Raw genomic sequence first — 22,931 nt, forward strand, 5'->3', positions numbered from 1 at the left:
CAATCACTCTACGATGGAAAACATATATTGATTCATTTGCAGTGACTTAGGAAATTCACCTGTTGGTTTGTCTTTTCTGTCCAGCCTCATCCTCAATCTAATCACCTTTTGTTTCAGGTAGGACCTCCTCTTAGGAAACCACATTTTAACTCTGTGTCACTAAGATACCATTTTGTCCTGATTTGGTGAGTTCTCTCCTCACGCATGGCTGTTTTCAGCTAAATTGTTGAGCTAGCAGAAGTTTGGAGCAAGGATTCCCCAGAGTGCAATAAGAATTACCCTTTCTCCTCCCCATGCGTGTCCTGTGACATCCTCAAATCTGCTCTGGAGTGTTGGGGGGACTTCAGAAAGCAGCAGGAGAGAGGGGAAATTCTGTTGTAGAAGGAAAATCCTTGTGCTGATGGAACCTTAGCTTTAAGCCACAAGTTTGTCATTGCTTTACATCAAATGTGTCTGACCCAATGGTGCCACCAAGGGAGGGAACTTCTCCAATCTCAGCTAGAAGCTAAATCCCTTTCCTTTCCTTCTATTCCTCATTCCGTTGCTTCATTTAAGGTTAGTTGTAAGAAGACTGTAAGAAGACAAAAAAATTTGGAACTGCATTCAGTGAGTTCTAAAAAGCCCAAGTTACTTGCTTAGAAATCGTTTGGTGTGGAGTTCAAGGGCAGCCCACGAAGAGCAGCATCCCTTTGGTCTCACGCCATCATGGCCAGTGTCCTGGGCTATCCATCCTACACTTTTCAATATTTGCAGACTGTGGCATACATTCGCAAGCTTGCTGCCTGGTTGCTCACAGAGCTCCAATATACAGCCACAGCCCTAAACACTTTGGTCACAATGAAATTTAGAAAACCTCCTTTCATTCTCTTCTCATTGGACCAGCTAATTATTAACTTTGCTGTTTTGCATGGTGACTGCCATTTTAATTATGTGAATAAACATTCTTATATTTTCAAACCCTAAATTGGGACTTAGTTGTTTTTGTAAAGGTACAATGTAACATCCCCCATGATGTGCAACAATCTCCAGATTGAAGAACCCAAATATTTTATTGTTTCAGTTATTTAGAAAAGTGTATAAACTGGTTGAAAAGCACTTTAAAATAATATAAGCAATTTTCAATAAAGCAGAGGTAAAACCAGCAAAAGGTCAAAATCAGTATTTATTTCAGGGTTGTTGAAATAACCTTATTAAGCAGGCATCTAAAACCATGTAGTAAGAGTGCCTGCCTACTATTACTGTCCTTCTTTGTTCACCCGTATAACTTACATATTAGAGTAGCATATGATTAGGGACATGTTCAGGCATGATAACAATTGGGAAAGCCATTAAGCTGAGAACACAAAGCTTTCTGACTGTCTTAGATCCTTAACTTGTTTTGTAATCTATAAGTTATTGTAGCCTGTACCATATTTAGTATATACTGTGAAAATCCAGTGCACTGCTTACATTTTCAACGTGCATCTTCGTTGAACATTACAGATAAGCAATTTAAAATGGTGAAATGAGGCATGTGTCAAAGGTCTTTAGAAGACTGGATATGAGCAGAGTTGGCTGTCAAAATGTCAGTCCCATGTCAACAAATCTACAGGATACGAAAGTGCCTAACATCTTGTCCTCTTTGGAGTTCCATTTTTTTAAATAGCAATGAGGCATTCCAGGAAGTGCATTTCTGGGGATTATTGCATTTCTCAGGTGGCTGAAATCACTTGCCCTTCAGCCTTATGCCTTGCAACACCACCCGAGGCAAGCAATAATCCCCAGTAAAGCAGTGCCTGCCTTGTCTTATTGCTTAATTATTATACCTATTTAATGCTACTTAGAACATTGTCAGCTGTTGAGAAAAGGTAATTATCACTAGTCAAATGACACACACTTTTTTGGCTGCCTTACGGATACACATTTTACTGGTACCTTGATACATAATGAAGCCTGATAGCAAAACTTTTGCTTGTCTCTTCTTCAAGCCCCAGCTGTTTCCCTGCTAAATTCATCCCATCTGTCTCCCCTTCCGTAAGGCTGTAGGCAGTATAGCATAAGTACAGAAGCAGTTCAGTGCTATTTTGGATAAACATAGCTGAAATTTGAATCCTTGCCATTTGCAATGCACACATTTTGTTTTACTGCTGTAAAGAGAGCTGTCAAAATAAAAACTACATGGATAATTCACTGAAATGCAGTCAAATGTAAGGAAGATTAAAATGGAATACACACAGAGACACACACTTAGGGTCAATTTTTATATAAGTTGACATGGAATTGATGACCTCTTGACCTGGATTATTATGAACTTGGAGGACGATTTGAACTTTAGAAAAAAGACGGCAGTGGACAGTTGCGAGGAATTCCCAATTTCTTGAAGCATGGGAACCCAAATAAAAAATTCTTTAGATGATTTGGCATAACATTCGGTTTGATTGATATATATATGTGTATAATTTGAAATATTGAATGTGATATAATTGGTTTTAATTGGAAAATTAATAAAAATATTTAAAAAAAATGAATTGATGACCTCTTAACAGCATTGAATCTTAAACACATGCCATTGTATGCAACAAGCACTCCAATCCAGTGACCAGTATAAGAGATGTCTTATCTCCAGAGTCCAATGATTTACAGTGATATATTATACATGGAACAAGTAATTTACAGGGTTTTACTTGGGCTTTCCCTCAATCTATGGTTTGGGGTAATTGTAATCAATCCAAATCAAGAGTAGGATCCATATTTCCATATCTTCATTGTTGTCTTGGGAATTGGAAAGTATTGCAACTACTGTTTATGCAACCACTTTCATTTCATTTCCCCGGCAGCTGTTACATCACATTGTTTTTGTAGAGTTAACTGGATGCCCCTGAAAGAGAATTAGCTTAATGACTGGGTATTATTATTAATACAGTGAGTCATATTCTGTATTTGATTATTTATTTTAGTGAGAAAGAAGGCGACTCCGTAGCCACTGAGATATGGTCTACATTCCTGGAAGCAGAGGTTCAAACCCAAATTTATATTTCTTTCTAGAATATGTAGATTCTTGTCGAATTCTGTGAAACGTAGGAACTCTTAGCAATATGGCTATCAACTCTCCATTTTTCATTTCTTCACATCATTGTCCATGAAGCAACCACACAGTATCTCTGCGTATGCGTATGACTTGTAATCTCATCATTTTTTTCCTACGACCGGTAGGATATCTTGTCAGTATGATGGTAAATTTGTAAGTAATATTTTTGAAGCTCATTGGTAATATTTTTGCTTGAATTGACTCTTATCAGGTACTATAATTTCCATTTATGATCTGACCTTCTCATTCCTTTTCAATATACATTTCTGGGCTTTTGAGGAGGGTCAATGGATCCAGTTTACCCAAGATAATAACTTTTTGCCAAGGGACACTAAGGCTGGGATTCCTGACCTTCCAATGCTAGTTTTACAGTGCGTAACTTGAGCAGGAGTTTCCAGGGGTATTCCTAAGATAATGGGAAAAGGAAGCATTAATATACACAGTGCCCTGACTATGATAGGCAAAAAGTTAAATAATACTGCTTGTACTTTCTCTGGATTCTACATAGCCTTCTTTTCAGATTTTCTCCAGGCAATGATAGAGCCAAAATTAGCCCAGCACATTCATTCTTCTGCCTCAGGTGAGAATCTTCAAAATGTTGCAAATTAAAAGGAAGAAATGTCTCCTGGAAATGCAGATTTCTTTTTCAGCACGGAATTAGGGAATCCTAAGAAGGAAGATGACATTCCTAAGTTTAGACAGCTGAATAATAGGCGATGCAGAAAATTGTCTAGAATTATCACATTGTTTTGAAATGACATTAGACCTAGCATGAGGAACAATGATTTTATGTGAAGAGATTGCTCTTCTAAAACACATATGTGAACTAGAAATTCAGGCTGCTGCTGCATCCAATCACATATTGTAACATCATCATCTAGCCAGAAAACTCCAAATGTTCAGATATTGCTTTCAGATAAGAAATACTTCTCCAGCCACAGTTTGACCAATTAATTGTGACTGTAATTTTTAGAGCACATTTTAAGCTTTATAGTTTAAGAAAAAGCCTACCAGCAATATGCATTTTCTCATGCAGGTATTTTGTAAATATTTAATAATAATAATATCTAAATACAGGGTGGTTTCTAGAGTTGCTTAACATTAATTTTGATATATGGATAAATTTATGCATGAGAAAAATTTGTTGAATGGTATTTTCCACATATAGCTAAAATGGTCTCATGTTTAAACATATATAAAGATGCATTAGCACTAGTGAAGTTATACCTGTAACACTGTTCAACATATTTAAAGGGATGAACAATATAGTAGAATGAGTAAATTCTCCATAATTACTGTACTCATTAGAAAAATAGATTGTTAGTAGTTTAGTGAGGATCGGGGAGTCAAAACTTCAAAATGATACTAGAATATGGGGTCAGGGCAGAATATTTGTAGGATATAAAATCCCCCAGTTGTATTTGGTGTCATACCCACACCCACCCCTTGTTTCTGCTCTATTTATTCTGCTTGTATCTCTCAGGGTGGCTAACAACACACGAGTGAATTTTAGCAATAGCACATATATTCTGACAGTAGTAACTATAAATTTCTGGTAAAGAAATGCTTTCTGGATTAGTAAATTTTCTCATGATCATTAATCTGGTTTAGCAGTTCTGAGCATTGTATGTTTTGGACGTGCTAAGAGGTCTGTGATGGAAGAAATGCTGTGTGTGAAAATAGCAGGAAGCTATAGGACTAGGTGTTCCTCATAAGTGGATTTTTATTTTTATATTATTTTTTGGTTGTCAAATAGCAACTTGTCTGCGATACCCAAAGTAACCACTGATGGCAGCAGCCTGCTGAAATAGTGATTTTAATGTCCTGTTTCCCCATCACCGCCATTAGTGCTTGTAGTGTAACAACTGGAAACCTGTGCTGAATTGTTGTTATTTAGTCGTGTCCGACTCTTTGTAACCCTATGGACCAGAGCACACCAGGCACTCCTGTCTTCCACTGCCTCCCGCAGTTTGACAAACTCATGTTGGTAGCTTCGAGAACACTGTCCAACCATCTCGTCCTCTGTCGTCCCCTTCTCCTTGTGTCCTCCATCTTTCCCAGCATCAGGGTCTTTTCCAGGGAGTCTTCTCTTCTCATGAGGTGGCCAAAGTATTGGAGCCTCAGCTTCAGGATCTGTCCTTCCAGTGAGCACTCAGGGCTGATTTCCTTAAGAATGGATAGATTCTTGCAGTCCATGGGACTCTCAAGAGTCTCCTCCAGCACCATAATTCAAAAGCATCAATTCTTTGGCGATCAGCCTTCTTTATGGTCCAGCTCTCACTTCCATACATCACTACTGGGAAAACCATAGCTTTAACTATACAGACCTTTGTTGGCAAGGTGTTGTCTCTGCTTTTTAAGAAGCTGTCTAGGTTTGTCATTGTTTTTCTCCCAAGAAGCAGGCCTCTTTTAATTTCGAGACTGCTGTCACCATCTGCAGTGATCATGGAATCCAAGAAAGTAAAATCTCTCACTGCCTCCATGTCTTCCCCTTCTATTTGCCAGGAGGTGACGGGACCAGTGGCCATGATCTTGTTTTTTTTGATGTTGAGCTTCAGACCGTATTTTGCGCTCTCCTCTTTCATCCACATTCATGGATGCAAATAATGAGTGCTGAATTAAGGCACTCATTATTTGCATCCATGAATGTGGGAGCCTGCCATCTATGGTGGTCTAACCAAAAATGTCAGCACATAATTTTTAAAAGTCTAAGAAGAAGCTAACAGGCAAAAGTTAGTTCTAAAGCTGATTCAGATGCTACACACTGAAACCTGTCCAGGCTAGGCTGCCTTTGCAGCTGGGGGTCACCTGTATGGACACAAGTGGCAGCATGGTCCTTCCCCAGCTGCAAGTGCAACCCAGCCTTAGAGAATTCCTACACAGGTTGGGAGTCATAGGTGAATGAAACTATTAACAGATGATCAGCCTAGCATGGCACAGAAGATCCCACTGGAACAGGGGTGCAGGGAGGCTCCAAGTACAAGGTAGAAAGCTGTGCTGTTTTTCTAAGCTTCCAGTCCTAAAATTGTGTGCCTCAGTTTGCGGATAGAGTGCAACAAACGTGAGGGCATTGGGAATTATGAATGAAGGTGTTCTTAAGCATACAGCTAGTGAAAATCTGCAAGATGTGAATAAGGAATATAAAGGTACTTGAATTTGTGATGTCAAAGGAGAAGTGGATTTTCACATGTTCCTAAACAGAGCATCTTAGAACTAGAATTATGCTCTAGGCAACTAGGGCTTTGACTCATCTGAAACAAGAAAAGGTTTTGCACAGGAACAGCTAAGCTCCTTGAATTCTTTTTCATCCATAGCATTCTGCTGATTGACTAGCACACACTTACTCAAGCAACAGGACAGTGCCAAATGACCCTGAAGGTAGGGCCCATGGACTGCCACTGCTAGAGTCACCCTGGTGTAGTTTTTTAACAAAGCAGTCTTATACTACAGTATATAGGTTCTTTAAGTAGGTGTAGCAGTACTGTTGTATGTTTATGCTGTGGGTGCATTTTCTGCCACTTGAAGAAAAGTGTGAGGTTTTATATTTGCATCCTGCTACGACCTTACAACACGCTTGTCTGCACAGCAAGGCATCAGGTTGGTTCATTGAGGCTCTTTAGCTAGAAAAACCTAATTAAGGCTGAGCCATGGTTTGCCTCATTTTTGAGTACTCCGTACTTGTTGCTGTATTTTTAGCATGTGAACTTGGGTTTTTTAAAAAGTTTAAATAACAATTTCCCCCTTTACAAAAACAGCTAATGGGATTTTTCTACAACTTGCCAGAAATACTCATTTCCAGGCAGAGAGCAAGCATGGACAATTTCACACTTAACGTTGAACATTTCAGAAAGTTCTGAGTGCTGGAAAAGGAAGTGTTATACTGAAAATTACAGCTGGCACTATTCTCTATCAATCAATATTCATTTGAACAGTTAGCTGTTGATCTAAGGGAGTAAATGCCATCCTGTCAGGGGTGGGGGCTTCCTTCCTGACTTTTGAAAATAGAACGACTTCTTTGTGTGGTGCATGTGTATAATTATTCTGCTTTGTGTTCAAGTGGGCTTTTAGTACAATGGTTCTGTACCTTCACATGGACACAGAAGTCATGCTGAGCATGAAAATTCATTAAACATAATATGCATGACTGCGAGTGTTCAAGGGAGAGAAAGCATACTTTCACTTATGCTTAATGGTGCTCATTGTTGTCTACCACTCTCCCTTCAGATTTACAGTCAACTCTTTTTAAAGGGACACTCTCGTACCCAACTGGTGTGTCTCTGTACGTGCATGCGGCGGACGCATACTCTGGACACAACTGCAAGGTCCTTTAGATTTCCATAGATGTTGCACAAGTACCTTCATATAGTTCTGAGATCCCTCTGTGTGAGCATAAATATCACTGCTGGTGCTAGAAGCTAAAGGAGCATGCCAAAAAGTGAGGGAGCAGAAGGAAGCTGGCTCCCAGCCAGATCTTTTGACCATTTTTCTTGATTGTGTCAGGGTCAAGGGGGGGGGGACCTTTAAGAACAATGGGCTGTAGAAGGACGGAAAGCATAGAATGCTACGTTTGAGCAACCCAAAGGATTAATTTTTAAGTCAGACTCTTGTAACGTTTTGTTGTACTAATGTTTCAACAAAGAGTTGATTCAGTACTGGATATACATTTTGCAGCATTCAAGTGTCTAAGTTGTAAAGAATATACTGTACAAACAGAAGCTTTATTGTTTTATTATAAAATGTGGGTTTTTTTAAAAAAAAATTATATGCTTTTGGCTCTTTAATTTTTAATTTTATTTTACAAATCACTTAGAAAGTCTTTTGTAGCGAGTGACTAAGAAGTCAAATAAATAATGCTAATGCCAATAACATTATGTACCTCATAGGCAGCATTGCTTATTTCTGTCTATGGCATTTGTCGACTTCCTTTTGAATCTAAACATCCTAATTTATGCTTAATGCATGCTGGCATTTATCTCTCAGAGAATTTGTTTCTGTAGCTTACCTTGTCTGTAGCTCCAACTTTACCAGTTTTCTTTTGTGTTGGAAATTAGTTGTGTAAAACTTTACAATAAATTAAAAATTACAAACCACTAGAAAATACTGTGAGTAGAATTTAATTTTTGCAGCCTGTCTTGCTGGCGGCTGGATTCCAAAAAAAGCAGGCTGGATGCATGCATGCCAGTGCAACCAGGATTTTAACAGTGTCAATAATCTTTGCTCATCATACTTCTACACACACACACACACACACACACACACACCCAAAAATCTGTGTCTCTGTGTGTTCATACAGATTTACTCACATACAACCCTTCACTCTGCCTGCTAACAAAGCAATGCTTCATTTATTGTGTCTTTGATTCTTGTTCGGTTTACCCCCGACAAATGAAATCCTGTCCCTCTCTTCAGTGAATTAGCTGCTTGTAAATAAAATTTCTGAGGCTTTGGTGTCTGAAGTGGCAAGGATTAGAATAATGAAAAAGCACGTTCCCTTTGACTGTAGTTTTTCATTCACTGTTGTTGTTTTTTTACTTCTCTGCTTCTAATTGTTGCTTGGAGAATTTAGTTGCTGTAACAATGATTTATTTTTCTACATATATACATATGTAAGATTAAATAATCCCTCTCCGTTAACTGTTTGCAATATTAAAATTACTTGATCCGTTGGTTGGGTTTTTGTTTTTTGTTTTGTTTTTTGAGAAGGGGGAGCCTTGGAGGGAAGAAGTAGCGTACAAGCAGATGTGCTGCTAGATCTACAGGCTTCTGCCAACCATATGGCATCTTAAAGAAAGATGGTTGGAGCGTCTGGATTAGCAAAGAGTTGGGATGGAAAGCCATGTGTCGTGTTGGTACAGGCAGTTGTTTTAGCTCTCTGTAAAAGGCTTCAGGAGATTGTGTAATGGAACAAATGGTACTGCAAGCCTAGTAACAGCCTTACCGCTGCTGGAGAGGCAATTGGCCCCCAGGCGCCTACTGCTTCATCTTTTTTTCTCCTCTCTCTCCCCCCCTTTTCCTTTTCCTTTCTTTCTTTTTTCTTTTCTTTTTTGCAAATGTATTGGAAACTCCATGACTTGATTCTAAACTTTTTGCTTGCTTCTGCACAATACATTGCTGAGGCTTCACCTTAGCTGCCTCTTTCTCTGTTCTTACACCCCCAGAGAGAACCTGCAATCAGGTTTACTTTAAATGAAATACTGTAAATGAAATTGAAAGTATTTGGACACTTTGCTAGAGTTTTTGCAGCGTCTTATGGCAGGCTGTGCTCTGCTGGCATGCCCTTTGTTTAATTGGGGGTGGGGGGGGGGAGGAATAGCATTTTAAGCACACCAGTTTGTCATTGCTGTTTTATTTGCTGCATTTTCTTTTTACTCCAGAGAAGTGCATCATCCCACCTGCGCTAATGAATTCAAGGCAGGTATCAGGATTATATTATCTGGATTTGTATGCCTTACAGGAAACATCTGTGATATACTTCCTTGACCATGGAAATTGCTAGATTTTAGACAATAAATGTTCAGACATTAAAATTCCTATCAGTTTTAACTATGCGTATTTAACAATTCATTGAAGAGTTATTAATAAGCTGTTGGTTTGGAGAGGCACTGGTCTGAAATGGAAAGTAGGTCATAAACTGTTGATAACTCATTTTGAGAAAGTTGAGGGAGTTTGGGCTCAAAGTTTGAATATTTATCAAAAAGGTAACTTGTTTATGAAAATATGCAAATAATCAATAATAAAGATTCACACTGTGACATTCAATTAAAATACTGTATATTCCTGCATATAAGACTACTTTTTAACCCAGGAAAATCTTCTCAAAAGTCGGGGGGTCGTCTTATACACCGGGTCATATTTCTTATACAGCGAGTATATCCCAAACTCTATATTTTAACTGGAAAAGTTGGGGGTCATTTTATACGCTCAGTCGTCTTATACGCCAGAATATATGGTAATAATTTTTTTTTTGCTAAGCTACCATTATTTGTAAGTTGTTAATCAGGCTGAATATATCAATTTGAATTTCAGCTGTAATATTTATAAGATTCTAAAAGGATTTGCATTATTTGTGAAACTTCCTAATAAGGGTTCTCACAGAGTTCCCATCCCTGCAAGCGTAAGTATGCCTGCCATCCCCCCAGGAAACAAGACAAGCACTACAAATCTGGCAGGAGCCAGGACAATCTAGTGAATTGTCTAAAGCAGAGGTTCCTAATTAGGGGTCTGGGAACCCCGGGGGTCTGCAAAACGCACCCTGGGGGTCCGTGGCCCCTTGCCTTGCCTCCTGACCAATGATTTTTTTTGGTCATTTTTGCATGACAATGTCACAATTTTTATGGTTGGTTTTTTATTAGTATACCTAAAATCCTCTGCTTATTAGGGGCTACCCCACATTTTGTTCAAAAACTTGCTTTACAGAGATAACTACCATAGAGTTATCAAAAGTTTCAAAAGTAGGGGGGCTGTGGCTTGACTTTTGAAAAATAGAGGGTCCTCAGTAATTAGCTAATTGGGAGTCTCTGGTCTAAAGCACCATTTTGTAGAAATAATATTGGTTGGGGCCTGATGAGGTGGACAGTGTAAGTGCTGGGAACTGATCAATCACATGTCTGCTTGCCCCTTCTTCACTTATTTCATTTAGCAGAGAGGAAAGGCAATACCTGGCTTGCGTCCAGGGCATCCCATAACACATGCTTCCTTGTGAGAGGAAGTATTTGTGAGGCCACTCCTGGAAAACCATGACCCCAGATCCAGAAGACTGCAGGAAGATCTGCTGGGCAGTTGCAGGCATCCCTTTTTTAGATGAGGTGATTCCTGGGTGACACAGATTAATTTTTTCCTGTTGAACCTGCACTTAGGCCTGGGTTTGGTACCGGACTGCAGAAGAGGTGCTGTAATGGTGCTTGAAAGCAGTAATAAACTTGGATGAGGGTAGTTCAATCCCAACAAGATGGAGCGTGGTTCATCTGTTCAGGGAGTTGGTGTTTGACCAGTTCCTGGAAGGGTCAGGAGGTGCTCATAGATCTATCATTGTCAGGGAAGACTCAAGTGGCCTCTGTGGTGTACAGTGTCAGCTAAAGCTGGCATACCAGCTGCAGCCTCTCCTGGACAAAGATATTTTAGCCTCAGATAGCCTTACTCTGGTAATTTCCAAGTGCTGCAGTACGTTCTGTGATGAGGCTGCCTTTGAAAACTGTCCAGAAGCTACAATCAGTTCAAAGCAGTTCAGCTAGAATGCTAAAAAGGACCAGGAAGTAGCATCCCATCACAGTTCCTCTGAAACAACTTCATTGGCTTCCTGTTTGTTCCTAGGCTCAATTCAAATGTTTAGCTTTTGAAGCCCTACCTAACTTAAGATCCAGGTATTTGGTGGGTTGTCTTTTCCTGTATCCATCTTCCTGTGGAGATCTAGATGTGAAGCTTTTATTCTGGTAGCACAACCATCAGGAGTAAAAGAGAGATCCTTTTCCATGGCGATACCTTGCCTGTGGAATGTTTTACCAGACAAATACCTTTCATTTCCCTATGCTTTTAAACATTGCTGAGTACTATGATTTTGTTTGTAGATGTATTATTTCCCGTTTCTTAGCTGCCTATGGGGTTTTGCAAACTGAAGGATGGAACAGAATGTTCATGTAAATAAAAAAGCAAAAAAAAAGTTGGATTCTATTTGGAATAGCACTATCAATTATATAGAAGACTTCACTTGGTATAGTACATTTGAACATTATGATAAGCATGTGAAAGCCAATACATGTGTGACTTGTTCTTGCACTTCTGGGCGCTACTGAATTTGTTTATCTTACTGTGAGCAAGATTTCCAGTGTGCCTTTTTCACTTGTCCACTAGAAAATCAGTAGATATACAAAATACTATAAAGAGAGACTTCTTATCACCTGAAGCACCTTTAAGAACAGCAACTAATAATGAATTTTTTGCCTTGCATTTTTTCTTTATTCTACATGAATCTTCCTTCCCTGCTCTCCTAAAATCAATTGTTTTAAAAAGTTCAGCTCATTACAATGTGTCTGCATCAGAGGGCAGATTGTGCAGCTCATAAATGAATGGGTTGTTTTTGCCCATCACAGCAGTCCTTTCAGTCTTCATCTAGAATTTGGCATCTTCAGGCTTCAGGACTGGATCCAAAGGAGTGCTGCATTTTTATTTTAAGTGCATACGCACACACATTAAAAATGAAGAGTGACTGACTATTTTTTTAATGGAGACAGTGACCAACAAACGAACAGAGTTAACAGAAGCTGATACATTTATCAACATTGTTTTCTAAATTTCTTGAAATGCCTGATGTCTCTTCAGGCCTCCCATACGCTCTGCACAAGCCATCAAAAACCGAGTAAAGAATTCTCTCTTCGTTCTGCGCAGCATGCTCAAACACCACATGCACTGTCTGCTATGTGTCACTTCTTATGAAGCTCATGCTGGGAGGCTCTTTTTAAAGGCAAAGTGTTTCTGAAGAAAAGAGTTTGGATTGGGCAGCTTGCTGCAGACGATCTTTGTGGCTCCGTACTGAATTAGCATAGTGGTGGTTGTGCTTAGCTTCATGCTAGAAGGCAGCAAAAACTGGCGCTTCAGAGCCGTGGAGGAAAATAAGGGCAATGGAAGTATATGGCAAATGCAGATGAAATTCTTGTTTTCATTTGCTAACTGTAGGTGTTTGGCCTGGAATTCGGACTTCAACCCCAAGGTTTCCGTTAGTAAGCATGAAAAATGCTGCCAGAATGAAGGGGAAATGTCATTCCCACCTGTCAGAGTTGACCATGTGGGGAGTTGGGAAGAAAAGTCTCCCTGCCCCACTCTATGCAGTGGTACCTCGGGTTAAGAACTTAATTCGTTCTGGAGGTCTGTTTTTAACCTGAAACTGTTCTTAACCTGAGGCACCACTTTAGCTAATGGGGCCTTCTGCTGCTGCCGCTGCGCGATTTCTGCTCTCATCCTGAAGCAAAGTTCTTAACCTGAGGTACTATTTCTGGGTTAGCGGAGTCTGTAACCTGAAGCGTCTGTAACCCAAGGTACCACTGTACCCACAGTGTAATAATGGTGACTTTAGCTTCAGTTCTTCGTCTGTAAATAACAACAACAGTAATAATAATAGAGGTTTGCTGGTTTGTGGTTTGTTTATACGAAGGGAGTTGTAAGGATGAAATAAAAAATTGTAAATTCTGCACGAAACTACTGGGGAGGTTATCCAGAGATTAGAGCATGAGGCTCCTCAGGCTGCCAAAATTTCTTCTGGCTTTGGAATTGGACCACCGGTCACAGAATGGTGGTAAGATGGAGGTGGTGTGTAATATACTCAGTTGGCAGTTACTGGCATCATATTGATGTGCAGTCCCTCTTCTCAGAAATTGCAGGTGGCGCTGTGGGTTAAACCACAGAGTCTAGGGCTTGCTGATCAGAAGATCAGCGGTTCGAATCCCTGCAACGGGGTGAGCTTCTGCTGTTCGGTCCCAGCTCCTGCCCACCTAGCAGTTCAAAAGCACATCAAAGTGCAAGTAGATAAATAGGGACCGCTCCGGCGGGAAAGTAAACGGCGTTTCCGTGCGCTGCTCTGGTTCGCCAGAAGCAGCTTTGTCATGCTGGCCACATGACCCGGAAGCTGTCTGCGGACAAACGCCGGCTCCCTCGGCCTATAGAGCGAGATGAGCGCCGCAACCCCAGAGTCGGACACGACTGGACCTGATGGTCAGGGGGCCCTTTACCTTTAAATTCTTTACTACAGCTATTTCCTTTTGGTAGGGAGTTCCACAGTTCAACTTCCCTTGAGTGAAGTGCAGACATTGGCTCTGGAGGCATTATAACTCTGCCTTCTTATTTAAAGGCAGAATTTGCTGATCCAGAGGCTCCAAGTGGAGAAGGCTTTTCAAATTGTATTTTCCTTCTACCCACCCTCATACCTCTCAGTGTTTTTATTCCTCTCCTGACATTTCTTTTCTTGTACTTTCGCACTTAGCTTGTACCCTTTCCCATCACCCCCAAACTGTCAATTTCTTTCATCCCTCCTGCCTGCTTTTACATTTGCTTCTTCTTGCCACAACAGCTTCCCATTTTCATCCCATTCTTCTCTGTTCCTCATTGTTACTACAACTATTAAAATATTCACTTCAGTTCCTTGCAAGGCACTCTCATGACGCATTCCCCTCAAAGCAAGAGGACCCCCGCCCCCAAATGTCTACATCTCCGAGCCATCTTTGTTCATTGCCAACTTCTCTTCCACCCTCTCCCCACATGTGTGTATGTGCACACGGGTTCTCCAGCTCCTAATGCCTAGTTTTTCTTCTGAGGTGGAGGTAGCAGCTGTCACCTTGGCATGAGTCAGGAGACGCTTCCTGGATGACAAGAGAAGACTGGGGTGTGAGTGACTGTGTGTGTTTGTGGAGGGCAATGAGTGCCTTCTACAAAACATATTTTATATGCTGTTTTCTATTACTATTCTATAAATTTTTATACCACCCTACAACCGAGGATCACAGAGCGGTTTACAATATAAAAGCACAAAAATACATAACATACTACAATAGAAAATGCACACACACACACACACACACACAGAGAGAGAGAGAGAGAGAGAGAGAGAGAGAGAGAGAGAGAGAGAGAGAGAGAGAGAGAGAGTTTAATAGGCCGTAGATTGTTTCATTAGCTAAATGCCTGGGAGAAAAGGAATGTTTTTGTCTGGTACCTAAAAATATGTAAAGAAGGTGTCAGGTGAGCCTCCCTGGAGAGAGCATTCTACAAATGGGGAGCCACCACAGAAAAGACTTGTTCTTGTGCTGCCTTGTGGACCTCTCGCAGAGGAGGCACATGAAGAAAGGCCTCAGGTGATGATCCCTCAGAGGGAACGTAACCCCATCAAGAGCAGGCAGCCTCCCACCCATCCAGTCTAGGGAACCACCCACTAAGAGGGCCTCAGTCTAATCTGGATTGAGTTTCAGTTCGTTGGCTCTCATCCAGTCCATTACCGAGGCAAGACATTGGTCCAGGATACCCACTGCCACACATGCAAATGCAAAGGAAAAGTAGAATACATCATTAAGCAGCTCTTTCACCTGCTGCCTATTGTCTCTGAGCTTCTAGGTAGGGCCTGTTGAGGAGTGGAGGGAAGAGAAGAATAAACATAATAATGCCAGTGTAGTGATGGATGGCTTCTTTTTAATATTTCCAGGTTACTATTAATAGTATCCACCTCTTTTCCTTCCCGCAATAGTCACTCCATATTTTTCTCCTCACAAATCTGTCCCGTTCCTTCTCCAAAATTCCTGAGATGGGGATTAAATCAGCCACTATCACTGGCATCCCCTCTGGGGTAAAGGCTGAGTCTTGGCCAGCCTGTTGGGAACTGAGCTAGATCCGGCCTACCTCTACTCAGCCCCAACAATGCGGTTTCATAACCCAGTCATAATTACATATTTTGTGTGTGTGTGAAGAGCTCTTGGAAACTGGTATTTATATCCACAGTGATGATGGATAAATATTAGTTTGTGAGGAAACCACATTGCAGAGAAATAGGTTGCCAGGAGACAGCAACATGACCAACCCTATTTGTGATGATGTTCAGGAAACTCCAATACGATGGGATTTCTTTTTCAGTTTTGAGTTGGGTCTTAACAGTTTTTGTTTTGGCAATATCATCAGATGTTATATGCATTTTTCTAAGTACAAATAAAAGTAAAGATGATGATGGAAAGAACTGTGTTTTGACTAAATACTCCTCTTCATATCTATGACGTGAGGCAGTTAACAGAGAGGCTTACGAAATTAAATGGAGTGGTTAGAATTACTTATTCATGTTTCCTTAAAAGTGAGGCCACTATGTTTTATGGATATTTGTGCTAAGGATGCAGCCTTAGTTCTGTTTCATTTAACAGTATTTAATCATTTTTCATAAATTTAAACATTGCATAGGACTGCTTCACACTGATATACATTGCTTGATGGCCAGCAGCTGCAGTGAACTGATTCAATTGTGTCTCAAATGTATGGGGTGATATTAAAGTTCTGTCTGTGGTTTTTTGACCCGTAATGGCTCATTCATACATAGAAGTCACCACAAGATGCTGCAGTTATCAAATGAAGATAAAGTTGTCTGGTATATCTGAACTGAACTGATTGTCCCTGCGTACACACACACACCTAGCATTTCAGTTAATTGATGTGTTAACTTCACAGATTTCGATTTTCTCACACAGAAACAATATTTTTGTAGTGTACTGTAAAGTCAAGCACAACTGTTTTCCCTACTCAGGTTGGATTGCTTCTGCATGCCTCTGTTGCCCATCCGTGAATTTGCCGTGCCAAAAACATGCTGTGCTTCGCACATTCCAACAAACTCATATTTTTCTACACAAAGAGAACTCCAAGCAGGGGGGGGAAACACAGTAATGTGCGAAGCCCTAAATGGTAACACATCTTGGGTGATTTGGGAACTTCAGGAGTGTTAAAAGAATGAATGGAAAACGCACTGCAAAGCTCTTTGCCTATTAAAGGGACTGAATTATTTAGTGTTTAGCTTGAGTATTCAGAGGTCAAAGAGGGCTGGCGTCTTCCTGGAACTGAAATCAGTCAGCAGAGAGCACTGTCATTTCCCCCACATTATTCCCAACGCAGCCACCACAGTAATAGGGTTTTATGATTTGGAAAGATTTTTGCAGGGAGTGGGCACTGCAGGTTTTCTAAAGGGCTGTCATGAAGATGGAGCAAGCTTGTCTTCTCCTGCTCCGGAGGCTAGGACCCAAACCGATGGCTTCAAGTTCCAAGAAAGGAAATGCCGACTAAACACCAGGAAAAACTTTCTGCCGTTAAGAGCAGCTTGACGGTAGAACGGTCTCCCTCAGGAGGTTGTGGACTCTCCTTCCTTGGAGATTTTGAAGCAGAGGTTGAATGGGCATCTGTCATGGATGCTTTAGCTGAGATTCCTGCATTGCAGGGGATTGAACTAGATGACCCTCAGGGTCCCTTCCAACGCTACAATTCTATTATTCTAGACACTACATAAAAACAGCCTGCTGGGTCAGGTCTATAGCCCATCTAGTCCAGCATCCTGTTCTCACAGTGACCAACAGGATGCCTGTGGGAAACCAGCATGCAGGATCCAAGCACAGAAGCCCTTTCCCCTCCTGCCCTTTCCAGCAACTGGTTTTCAGAAGCATTACTGCCTCCCAACATGGAGGCAGAGCATAGCCATCGTGGCTAGTAGCCATTGATACCTTTATCATCTGTGAATTTTTCTAATCCTCTTTTAAACCCTTCCTAGTTGGTGGCCTTCACTGCCTCCTGTGGCAACGAGTTCAATACTTTTAACTACTCACTGCATGAAGAAAACCCGGGAAGACCAGTTTACCATAGATGAGTATGCAAGGAATTCTCAAAAGATTCATTCTTCCCGCTTTCAAATCCGTTAAACACTCTGGGGTGGAGGGGGAGCTATTTTCTCCAGCGTTTGGCTTCACCTGCAAAGTCACACAGCTGTATTATCCCTCCAAGATCTAATCTTGAAATGTGGGCTCTCTTTTCCTAAGTGTTTTATTGCCTTTTTTTCCAGAATTCCTTTGGCTGCGGACTTTCTTCTGAGTCTTTCTGTTCAGCTCAATTGGTTTCTTTCAGTTACCGTGGTAACCAGCAGATGGGGTTCTTTGACAAGGGTCAGTAGGGAGGCTGCCACCATATACGGGAAGAGTGGCTAAATAACAAAGCTTTCAGTGCTGACAGTTCAGCAATAGCCAGCCAGGAGTAGTTATCAGATTACTTATATAAAAACCTAATTAAGATGTGTGCCAGTAAGTGCAGCGTGGATATTGGATTTGGTGATTTAGCTGCTGCCAGTTGCTGTAATTCAATCTCACTGCTATGGCACCTACAGCTTTGCAGAGTACAGTAGAAATCGGTTGCATGCATAATCCGATGGTACTGCAATGATGCATAATGTAATCGTTTGGTCTCTTCTGGCTTAGCACCTCAATCCTGACCTCATTATATATATTTATAGCAAACTGGAGAGCAAAGGGATCTCGTCACATATTATGAACTCTCCCTGCCAGGTGAGCTTTTGCAACCAATGCTGGGACATGTCATATATTTACCAATTTTACAATATGGCAGTCAGTTATGGAAGATGATTAGTTTTACTTTGGGCTGATGGAATAGGAAGAGAACATTGCAGAAGTAAAAACTGGAAAGCACTTTTTTTGGGGTGGGGGGGAACACATTTAAAAAGCCTTCTGATAACATGCTGCAGAGCGCAATGCATCTGCTTAGGATTCCAAGCACTCTTTCCCCTTCTCCTTGATTTCATTCCTCTATCTCTTTTTTCTTTCCTTGCCCTTCCATTCATCAGTATCTGTTTTGTTGGTGTGTGTGTGTATGTGTGTGTTACACCTGTGTCCAATCCCAGCTACATTAATTTTTTTTATTGTTCTCCATTGATGCTCTTGGGCAGCTGTCCCATCTCTGGGGATGTTTAAAAATAGCTTCTCAGTGTAGACCAGGAAGTGGTCCTTTCAGACAATATGTTCTAGCCACTCTAGTCCATCACTATCTGCCTTCCACCAAGTTGCTACTCTCATGTATTCGACATCCCATGCCATTGAGTTATTGTGGGACTGTTTGAGGGGTAGGGCTTTTTGTTTTTGTTTTTGCCCCCTTAGACTTTTTCCTCGCTAAAGATTTTGGAGCATCTGTAAAGCCTGCCAATGCTTCTCTCTTGTGTGTGATACTATCTACATAGTAGTAGCACGGAAGGACCTAAATCTATTATCATATATACTAGGTTGGATGTGATACAAGTACTTGGATTGGAGAGGAAGGCAAGTTGTTGCATTTGTGACTCAGCAGTTCCTTTCCCGGTTCTGCTGCTATTTGCTCAGGGAAGTGCTGAACCGGAAAGGGGTCAGACTATGTGGCTGCAACTTCCTAGGTCTAAATTTACTTTTTAGTGTGACTGAGAGAGAAGGAGGATAGGTGGATATATGCTGATATGTATGTCTGTAGACATATATTATGACTCTTTATGCTGAGTGTTTAATGTATAACGGAGGTCTGTAAACTTAGGAAATCATGTTTAAACGGGACATGCTTTGCTGACCTTACACATTCTGCGAATTGTGTAATCCGTGGACAGAGTTGGGAATTCCTGTTTGGTGTCAGTTGAATGACAATACCCTGGGCAAGTGATACAACTTTGGGTAGACCTTTGCAATCAGCAGAAGCTTAACTACATAATAGCTATGGTTAGATATTTCAGCGCAAAAGAAGTAATACAGTGGTGAATTACCCTATATGGTCTTTCTTCCCCATCAAACATACCTACAAAACTCTGCTGGCTTTCTTAAGACTATATATCATCCATTTTATAGTGAAAAAGAGCATTCCCCCCCCCTCTCTCTCACACACACAGAGAGAATGTATGTTAATAAGCTGCAGCAGCTAGGAATGGAGCCTGGTAATTCATTGGTGGAACCTATGAAGCTATGAGACATGGTATTAGTAATATTTGAGGTATCTTTCATTTCCCTGAGTAGGACTATGCATACACTTTGTATTATGAGGGGGGTTTCTACCAATGATCAGGGCTGTGTTAACCATTAATCAAAATAAGCACATGCTTAGCGCAGCAAGGGAAAGGGGCACCACAGAAATTTTCCATTGTCGGATTTACCATGGATAATATGGTGCAGCTGAACCAGGTTCCACAAAAAAGGCTCCTACAATAAATGAATTTAGTAATAAATAGTAATAATAGAGATTAATGATATACATGAATTTAGGAAATACAACAGAAATAAAGTCTGATAACTTGAGTCCCCTGAGCTCATGTGATCGTTCTTATCTTGGTCATGTTGGCTCTCCCGTTCAGTCGTCCACTGAGAGTGAGTGCAGTGTTGCCAGATTTGGGGGCGGGGGATGTCTCCAAATGTGGAGGTTTTTAAAGGCCTTGGTGAGAATTTTGGAGGTAATTATTTGGAGGGGGGGTAGGGAGCAAAATATTAACCACATCGATTTTGGAGCATCCAATGTCAACCCATGATGAAATTATACACGCATCACCCTAGAGTTTCATTTTATTTGTGACCGATTCTAAGGCAATATGTAAAAAGTGAGTGACAATTGACAGTCATGTATATAATGGTGTGATTAACAATAGACATTATTTTCCATGTTACTGTAGGTTTTGTTTAATTTCGAAAAAATAAAAGATATTTTGCAGTTTGAATTAGATATATATGGGGACACTGAAATATGCCTCTAAATGGCTTAATATGGCCCTGCCAGTGATACATATTGACAAAGGTAATTTTGTGAATTCTTCCAGATAAGACTTCCAATTTAAAAATATAAATACTTGACAATGTGTCAATGCAAGGGAAGAATGTATACCTAAAGGACAGCTTCTACCATGCGCTTCACTTCCGGAGAAGCCTTGGGTCATTCCCTCCTATAACTGCCCCATCAGAGCAACCTCTTTTTTCTGGTTTTTTCCAGGTTACAGCAGCTTGACAAGCATTGCCAGACTACTGCCCAGCAGCTAGTGGAGTTGCTGAACAAGCAGAATGAGCTATACAAGGAGAGGCAGATGCTTACTGAGGAGGTGGAGTTCCTGAGGATTCAGGTACCACTCAGAACCAGGAAAAAATGAATAAAAGCTGGAGAAAAACGTTTGACCATCAGTGACTAAAACAAAAGAACCGGTCCAATCCAGTTTCAACATCTGAATCCTGTGAATTCAAATTCAAATCCTCACCTTTATACAGTTGTTGATCTGGACACTCTAAGCTTCCCTCTACTTCCCCAGTTTTTGCGCTTTCTCCTTCCCTAGAAGAGGAGCTCATTTGAAGGCTCAGCTGTCATAAAAAAACACAGCCACATCTGGACATTACATTTCCAGTGAGCAGTGGAAAGAATGCTGTAGGTGCCAGTTACAAAAAGGCATTGGGGCATTTAAGAACACAAAATGGCCGCCACTGCGAAAATAGCAGGCACCCCAACTACACCCGCACCCATGGAGAAAAAAGGCATGACATCAGCCACTGTTGCATTTGTTCAGAGAAGTGCACAATTTGCACAGAAGGGAGGGGCAGTGGGTGTCCAGTCCTGGTACCCAGTGAAATTGGGGCATGTTTTAGGAGGCATGCTCAGTGCAGGAGGAACAAACTCTCTCATATGTTGTGGATTTTGGAGGGGATAATTGCTGACTTTTTTTGCAGCTGCCATAAGAAGTACTGGTGGGTCCACTGACACTATAGGTGAACATGATACGATCCAGTTGCAGTGAGTCTTGAGCTTGTTTGAGGAGTTCAGAAGCTGTCACATGTGCTTTGATCATCTGAACCAAGAAACTATGGGTTGTTTAAAATTATTGTGTATGATTAACAAAGTGTGCTTTCCTTACGTGGGGCAGATACCAGAAACCTTGTGCTATGTATTCCAAAGTCTGACTAGATATGGAGTATAAGCAACCTTCTTTTTATAAAAGAGCTGCTTCCTATAAAAATTACTACCCGAGTTGGTAAAACGTAAGGTGCTGGCACACACATGACTTGATAAATGGTAAAATGTCTCTCCCACCCTCCCCTCTTCCAGCAACCCTATCTCCCTTCTCTACTGAATTCGAGATGAGTTTTTAAGTATATACATTATTCATATATTTCAAATAAAAAATATTTAAGGTCCATCTTTTGAAACTGCACACTTATATTAAAATCACTGTTAACAATATGGTCAGTTGTCATGAACAAAGTCAACAGAACTACTGCATGGTGTGTCCTTCTTACTAAACAACAAGGGAGTAGGTGGCGCTTTGGTCTAAACCACAGAGCCTCTTGGACTTTCTGACCAGGTTCCAGTTCTGCCATCATTCACCACCAGAGGTCACTATTAGAGGATCAATTATGACTGCGTTTTTCTCTGTGAGATACAGAAATTCCAAAATAGAACTGGGAAGATGTTACCAGCTTGAGGGTCACATGCCTGGAAAGGTTACCCATGTGAGGAAGTCAGTGGTGGGTCAGCCAAAACCCCATATAAACCCCATATGAACATCATCATCCCCCTCCTTCATGCACAATAAATGACAATGTATGAATGGTAGGGGAATTAGGGATGTGTGTGGATCCCTGTGGATTCCCTTTTTTGTGTGAAAGGGGCCTTTTCTTAGCATAAAGCCAGCTTCCTCTTGATACAGTGGCCCATCCGTTGTAATCTGATAAAATTCACAGTAAACTGTATTTTCGCACAAACCTGTCATCTCTATTTAAGAAAATAAGAGGCAGGGAACCAAATGTGCCTTAAAAGCAAGGGCTCTGTTATTTTCTGCTAAACACGAACCGTGTTTAGAACTCATTAAAACCTTGATTTTCCAGAATGAAGTATTGCCATGGCGTGTTTTTTGCCTCTCAAAGTAAATGGTCAGCTTATGCAAGTTACACGCCTTTGAAACCATGTTTTGTTACAGAACAGTGCAATGTTCTCCACAATTGACAAACCTTTCTTTTGAGACCTTAACCACAGGAAGAAAGCAATATAAATAAACACTTGCTGCTCTTACAAGTGACAGAAGTCAATCTTTGGTTTTTCTCTTTTAGTTACCCAGTGAGCTACAGCTGCGATACTGAGCGGCTGAAGCTAACTTGGAAAACAGCCTTCGTTAGATGAGAATTCTGTATCCAGTTTCAGCTTGTTGACCTGAAGCTCTTAAATAATTAAATCTTTGCAAATTTATCTTCTTGCTCTGGAAATAAGTCGTCCCTGTCTGCAGATTTTGTGAATTGGTTCGGTCTTTTTGAGCATTCAAGGCTGCTTGTTCTTCCTCACCCAAGAAAATACGTCTGGATCTATTTCTGGGAAGTTGCCCATAAAT

General features: G+C 40.8%; 1 protein-coding gene across 2 annotated transcripts in view; it reads left to right on the forward strand.

Moving 5' to 3' along the window:
- Positions 1 to 22,621, forward strand: part of SDCCAG8 (SHH signaling and ciliogenesis regulator SDCCAG8) — an 89,386-nt gene extending 66,765 nt beyond the window's left edge. The window contains exon 17 of one of the 2 annotated variants that reach the window (XM_088666483.1): positions 17,334 to 17,561. In XM_088666483.1, coding sequence (XP_088522609.1) covers positions 17,334 to 17,481 — 148 coding nt within the window. In that variant the 3' untranslated portion in view covers positions 17,482 to 17,561. Of the gene's footprint in view, positions 1 to 17,333; positions 17,562 to 20,557 lie in introns of those variants that run through there. The other variant, XM_035108353.3, reaches the window with a different exon arrangement.
- The last annotated feature ends 310 nt before the right edge of the window (positions 22,622 to 22,931 follow it).

Source organism: Zootoca vivipara, chromosome 3 (assembly GCF_965207765.1).
Source record: "Zootoca vivipara chromosome 3, rZooViv2.hap1.1, whole genome shotgun sequence".
Taxonomy (NCBI): Eukaryota; Metazoa; Chordata; class Lepidosauria; order Squamata; family Lacertidae; genus Zootoca; species Zootoca vivipara.